General features: G+C 41.2%; 1 protein-coding gene across 1 annotated transcript; it reads left to right on the top strand.

Moving 5' to 3' along the window:
• The first annotated feature begins 1874 nt into the window (after nucleotides 1–1874).
• LOC107576361 (CD97 antigen-like) lies at nucleotides 1875–6663 on the top strand. Its single transcript, XM_016262555.1, has 6 exons — nucleotides 1875–1982; nucleotides 4134–4351; nucleotides 4773–4931; nucleotides 5024–5195; nucleotides 6182–6277; nucleotides 6363–6663. The coding sequence occupies exons 1-6, from the start codon at nucleotides 1875–1877 to the stop codon at nucleotides 6405–6407; spliced, it is 798 nt and encodes a 265-aa protein (XP_016118041.1). The 3' UTR covers nucleotides 6408–6663.
• Nucleotides 6664–6903: the final 240 nt, after the last annotated feature.

Here is a 6903-nt window from a genome sequence, read left to right on the forward strand (position 1 = left end):
TAAATTTCACAAAAAGGAACACTGAATTAAATGTTAAATTAAACACTGAAATAGTATTTTCTTGTAAAACATATTTCAATAACCTTTGTTTTTATAAAATATCATTTTGTAATGCTATTAGATGCAAAATCAGTCCCACCAGGATTTTGCATGGCTTTTTTTCAGATTTTGCAGCCTAAAATGACTGAATTTACTGTGGCTTTGCAGTGAAAACCCATCAATAATCATGATGTACCTATGTAATTAGTGTTAGTGACAGTAAGCGTTCAATTACCTGTAAATACTATGTGCATACTGAAAGTGTGTTTCTGGGTCTCCCATGTAAAAGGCAATTGTGACACCAGGATATAAATACTCATAATTCCTCTTTGCTGAAACAACAGAATTGTGTTCAACACAATACCTTACACATTAAGTCAGTATGTAATCAGTGACAATGATTATATCCTATACATGTTAAATGTTATACAGTTTTGGATTGCAGATGCTCCACAAACTGAAACAAGAGTACAGGAGGGTGGAAGAGTGGAGGTGGATCAGGGGAAGTGGGTAAGGAAACAGGGGCAGTGCAGGGCACCAAGATGAAGCCATCATTGCAGGTAATTAGTGTGGAGCCAACAAGGCAGCTAGCCAGAGTGGAGTCAAAGACCACCAAGGAGGGTAGAGTAGATGGAGCAGGAGACCACCAGGGCAGAACAGATGGAGCAGGAGACCACCAGGGCTGAACTGATGGAGCAGGAGACCGCCAGGGCAGAACAGATGGAGCAAGAGACCGCCAGGGCAGAACAGACAGAACAAGAGACCACCAGTGTAGAGCATGAGATCACCAGGGCAGATCAGACAGAGCGGGAGACCATCATGGTGGAGCAGATGGAGAAGAAGACCATCAGGACAGAGCAAGAGACCACTAGAGCAGAGGAAGAGACCACCAGGGTGGAGCAGATGGACTAGGAGACCACCAGGGTGGAGCAGATGGACTAGGAGACCACCAGGGCAGAGCAGATAGAGCAGGAGACCACCAGGGTGGAGCAGACAGAGAAGAAGACCACCAGAACAGAGCAAATGGAGCAGGAGATCACCAGGACAGAGCAGATGGAGCAGCAGACCTCTAGGGCAGATGAAGAGACCACCAGGGCAGCGCAGACAGAGCAAGAGACCATCAGGGTGAAGCAGAAGACCACCAGTGCAGAGCAGGTGATCACCAGGGTGGAGCAGATGGAGCAGGAGACCTCTAGGGCAGACCAGGTGGAAATTAAGCCCATTAAGATGGAGCAGGAGATCACCACAGTGGAGTTGGAGACCATGCTGGAGCAGAGAACAAATGTGGAATAGAGGGTGGCTCTAGTATCCACAGTGGGACTGGTGGAGCAGAAGGCCATGCTGGAGCCGAGAGTCCAGAGTGTACAGGGACGGCTTTAGTGGCCGTGACAGGAGACGCGGAGTTCAAAGAATGCCTCCATGGCCATAACAGGGAGCACAGAAGATTCACAGTAGGCTTCCTTGGCAATTACCGGACAGTGAGAGGGTTTAAGGAAGACCTCTTTGCCTGACAGAGCAGGCAGATAGTTCAAAGCAAAAGCCACCACCTTGGGAGGAGCAGGGGAAGTATATGCGGTAAAACACAGAAGATAGAGGTTGCTATCACAGGAAGTGCAGATGAGGGAAGGACCTCTGGGACCATTGGTCTTAGCCCATCAGACTTGGAAATCCTGGGAACTACAGACTCCTGGCCACTGGACTTAGGACCAAGGGATTCAGGACCAAGGGCAACATTTTCACAGCTGCACGTGCCGACATCGGAGGGCCTTCCACCTTGGATGCCAGTCACAAACACCTCAAGATAGCCTTTGTTGATTCTGGTATGGTGGCCTGACATGAGGAGACTGTGGCTTGTTACCTGGAGTGGGCTTGTGCTAGTGGCAATCCAAGTCTTCCTATACCTCCCTCATGGTGAAGGAGGACCCACACTGAGCCAGATCCATGTACTGTGCCAGGGTCCTACTCCAAAAACAGTCCATTATTGTCACCTCAGCCCTATATGTCAGTAGAGACCATGACAACCAGATGAGCCCTAGAGACAAATCCACTGCGTAGACCTCGTCAACAATACAGTCATCACCACAAATCCTCAGCAAATACCTCAAGAACCACACCAGTCCTCTGCACAGACCCAGTGGCCAGATCCTGTCTCACCAAACACTGGAATGATGTATCCCACTCGTCAAGGAGAAGGAACTAGATGCATTTTCTGAAAGAAATCAATCCACAATCATACTTGTGTTGCAGCCTGGCCAGTGGAGGACTGGCCCCCGACTGAGCCTGGATTCTCCTAAAGTTTGTTTCTCCATTTCTGTCACTGATGGAGTTTGTGTTTCTTGCCTATATCACATTTTGGCTTGCTTAGTTGGGGATATCTAATATTTGGCAATATTATCAAATTCATTGCACAGACATGAGAACTTAACTGAGCTGGATGATGTCATCACTGTTTTCTACAGAGCTGCTTTATAGATGAATTGAACTCATTTGCATTATTGAAACATTTTCCTTTTTAACAATGTAAAGCTGCTTTGGCACAATCTGTATTGTATAAAGCTCTATATAAATAAAGGTGACTTAACTTGACCTCATCCCAGTAAACAAGTTGGCTATAAATGAGAAAATCCTCAACAAAATACACCAGCAGGTGGAAATCTTGATATCTGTTGCAGAGAAGCTCCACTTTGTTGTTCCTTACTGTTGCTAGATCCATATCCTGGTCAGTCGTTCTGTCACAGATATTGCAGAGAAGAGGAGAGGCTTGGATCTAATTGCAAAAACAAAAGAAACAAAAATGTAATCCATACAAGGTAGTGTTGTCAAAAATACCGACTTCAGTACCAGTCGGTACTGAAATCTTAAAAAATGTGATGATACCAGCATTTCCCGCTAGCATTTGAATGCTGTTGAGCGGATTCTTAAACACCTCTGTTTGGCCATTGTGTTTATGTGCTCAGCAGATATGTCTGTGATTGGCTACAATGATCATCACTTCATGCTCTTCACGAGCGCTAAAGAGATACATGCGGCAGTGTTTGAAAGCTGCGTCTATCAGTGAATCCGTCAATGGATCCTTAATATATCTGCTCATAGACGGATCCTCTGAAGAATCCGCTGAACAGCGCTCAAAATGTTTGCAGGAAATGCTGGTATTGTTACATTTTTTAAATTTCAGTACTGAAGTCGGTTCCTTTTGACAACATTAGTCAAAATCCAATGCAAACACAAATGTGACAACTCTGCAACCATGTAAAGACAACGACTGACAAACACTGACTAAAATATGGGGCTATTAAAGGGATAGTTCACCCAAAATGTAAAACTATCTCATGATTTAATCACCCTGGCTCTTCCAAGCTTTATAATGTCAGTGAATGGGGGGTCCAGATTTTGAAGCAAAATAAACTGAATTCATCCATCATAAAAAGTACTCCACATGGCACCAGTGTGTGAATATATGCCTTCTTAAACAAAGTGATGCATTTGTGTAAGAAAAATATTTTACAACTTTATAAACCATAATCTCTAGCTTCCACCAACTGTCGTACACGCATACACAAGAGCGTTCCAGCGGATGAAATAGGATGTAGACAAACGTGGTGATGAACCAATTGCAACATCTAATTTGCTTCAAAATCTGGACCACCATTCACAGCTATTGTAAAGCTTAGAAGAGGACATTTTTAACATAACTCCATTTGTATTCGTCTGAAAGATGAAAGTCATATACACCTATGATGGCTTGAGGGCGAGCAAATCATAGGGTAATTTTCATTTTTGGGTGAATTATCCCTTTAATACACACAGACAAGCAAGGCTAACAAGATACATCTGGGGATAAAGTCAAGGAGAACCAATGAACAAAAGAACTTCAAATAAAGACTAAACAAAGGGGAAAACATGACACAAACATCACTGCAATGCAGCAGTAACACACTTGAACACGATTTGATTAATTAGTTTGCACATTGAAATTATGGATTTTTGTTACCTAATAATTGCTTCCCCCTCTCAGGGTTAATGTTTTTTAACCTTAAAGAAGACAAAAAATGTAAGCAAACCGGAGAATGATCTGAGGTGTGTTTCTCTCTCAGGTAGCGTGTGCGATTGTGGCCGGTCTGCTTCATTTCTTCTTCTTGTCTGCGTTCTGCTGGATGCTGCTGGAGGGGGTTCAGCTCTACCGGATGGTTGTGCTGGTGTTTCACACCACATTAAAACATCTCTACATGTATTTGCTGGGATACGGAGTCCCTCTCGTTATCGTTGCCGTCTCTGCCATCGCCTTCCCAAAGGGATACGGCACCGCTAGACAGTGAGTTTCTTATGCTTAGAAAAAATATATGATCAGTACATTGACTAATAATCATGCACGCAGCTCACTGTATATAATAAAGACCCCCTGAATCAAAATGGGAGTTTTGTCTCAACTATAAAGCTCTATATGCTAGCGTACTTTTAAAAGCTTTGACAGTTATGAATACTGATTTTTTTTTTTCCTTTGGGAAATGTACCAGAAGTATTGACTACTCACTCATCCTATGTGCAAACAAGTAATTTAAATCAGGGTCCATGGCTGTGATATAAACTAAAGCCTGTTGAAAAATGTCCCCAACGTCCTGTCTGAATAGCAAATGTGTTTTCAAAGGAATTATGAAAGGTAAAGAGGGATGAACTAGTCTTTTAAGTGTTTTTGTAATCATGTTATTAATTTATCATTCTAACATGTGTTGCAGCTGCTGGCTCTCTCTTGACCGTTATTTTATCTTGAGTTTTTTCACACCGGTCTGTATCATTGTGATCCTCAATGGTTTTGTCTTCATCCTCACGGTGTGGAAACTGGCTAAAAAGTTCTCCAGCCTCAATCCAGACCTCTCCAAACTCAACCAGATCAGGTGTGTGATCTTGTATTGATCTCAAAATAGATTTAATCATTCTAGATTTTTTTTTCTCTCAGTGGTTTTGATGAATTAAATTTGGCGTGTAGGAGTTTTACAGTGACCGCCGTGGCTCAGTTGTGTGTTCTCGGAGGAACGTGGATCTTCGGCTTCTTCCTCTTCCAGGAGAAAGGGACTGAAGTCATGTTGTACCTCTTCATCATCCTCAACACCCTCCAGGGGGCGCTCATCTTCATCATGCACTGCCTGCTGTCCAAACAGGTACTTACACATGCAGCATAACAACAGAAAAACCCTGAAGAATTAGGTAACAGTGGCTTCTTGCAGGATTTCAGTGATTTGAAGTGACAGTTAAACCCACAAAAAATTGATTTGAAATTTTTGTTGCTCTTGTGTTTATTTGCCATTGAGGATCATTTTTAAGAATGCTTGTCCTTATAATGGCAGGATATAGTGACCTTCTTCAAGCTTCAATAAAATGATGCAAAAGGATCACAAAATGATCCCATGCAATTTGTGCCATATATACGAATTGTTCAGAAGTAGTGGTTGGCCCATATATCACCAAGGGCCAAAAAAAAAAAGTTTAAATGACTGGCATTAACTGATAAGTTTTTCTGGCTGATAAGTGCCAGAAGCAGCTTTTATATTGACAGCAAAACGACTTTTATATTGACAGCACTAAGAACAACAGTGTGTGCAGTTGCAAGTGTAATCTTGAATCCTTGATTTCAAACTATACTGTGCTATATATCCAGCTATATTCATATTTATGTCATATTCACAGTGTAAATTCACCTGGCCTTTATTTGGAAAAATATGATTCCAAGTGCACAAAAAAATTACTGGGTGAACTGTTGTTTACTTCCTTTTTATTCATGTTTTTAACCATTTCTATATTTGTGAAAAAATATTATAACTTTTTTTTTTTTATCAAGTTAAAAATTTTTTTTATATTGATTAATTTTACAATTAATTGTTTCTAATGTACTAAATATGTAAAATCTAAATTTCATTGCAGCAATTGTTATACATGTTTTTAAAATTAAATAGTGTAATATCATATATATCGGCTTTATATCGGCCATCAGCCACACTGCTTCCTAAGATATCGGTATCGGCATCAGTCATTTAAATCCATGTCGCTCGACCACTATTCTGAATGCATGCAACTGGAGTTGGCAAGAAACTGTAATTTATTATTAAGTCAAATAATTATAATTTATTTTGCCTGTTGCCCCCTTCAGGTCAGGACGGAGTATTACAATCTGTTTGTCCGAATGTGTCCACACAAGAAGAAACCCGAACACAGAACCAGTACCAGCCAGACCAACAGCAGTCAGGTATGTTAATGTGTGTTTGAGTGTTTTGAACATTAAAGCAGCATTTGTGGGTTCAGCTTCTTCATTCTTCCTTTGACTTGTACAGAAACCTCTACGGAGCGACGAAAGCACAGCAGAGTCACGGATGTGAAGCACTTGTCATGTGCTGATGGATTTTGTACAAACTCTTCAACACAAGACACAAAGACTTTCTGTGTCAAATGAAGGCTTTTCACAAGCTTTAATTCAACAATACACATTCACAGTCATCATCTGATGAATACTGCAGATGCTTGCTCATCACATGGGATATGCATCATCTGTTACTGGAGACGGAGATATAGGCTTGTCGTATATAGGCTTGACTCCATTCTTTGAATCGAGTATTTAGGTTGCTTCTGTTTTTGGCTTTTCTTTGTGTGCGAGAGGTAAAGTACGGTGACCGTGAAGTGCAAAACAAATCACAATTCTGAAAACAAAATAACAAATTACAAACGCAAATGCAAGTCTAAAAAACAAAATAACAATTCAGAAAGCACAACAACAATTCAGAAAACATTATAACAAGTCAGAAAACACAATGACAAATCCGAAAACAAATTAACAAGTCAGAAAACACAACGACAAATCAGACAAACCGGAAGAGG

The sequence above is a fragment of the Sinocyclocheilus grahami genome, unplaced genomic scaffold, assembly GCF_001515645.1.
Source record: "Sinocyclocheilus grahami isolate Dianchi unplaced genomic scaffold, SAMN03320097.WGS_v1.1 scaffold3574.1, whole genome shotgun sequence".
Lineage (NCBI taxonomy): Eukaryota > Metazoa > Chordata > Actinopteri > Cypriniformes > Cyprinidae > Sinocyclocheilus > Sinocyclocheilus grahami.

Coding starts and splice junctions, on each gene's coding strand:
- LOC107576361 (XM_016262555.1), top strand. CDS start 1,875: ATGAGGAGACTGTGGCTTGTTACCTGGAGTGGGCTTGTGCTAGTGGCA. Junction 4,352..4,772: donor GGATACGGCACCGCTAGACA/GTGAGTTTCTTA, acceptor CATGTGTTGCAG/CTGCTGGCTCTCTCTTGACC. Junction 6,278..6,362: donor GCCAGACCAACAGCAGTCAG/GTATGTTAATGT, acceptor TGACTTGTACAG/AAACCTCTACGGAGCGACGA.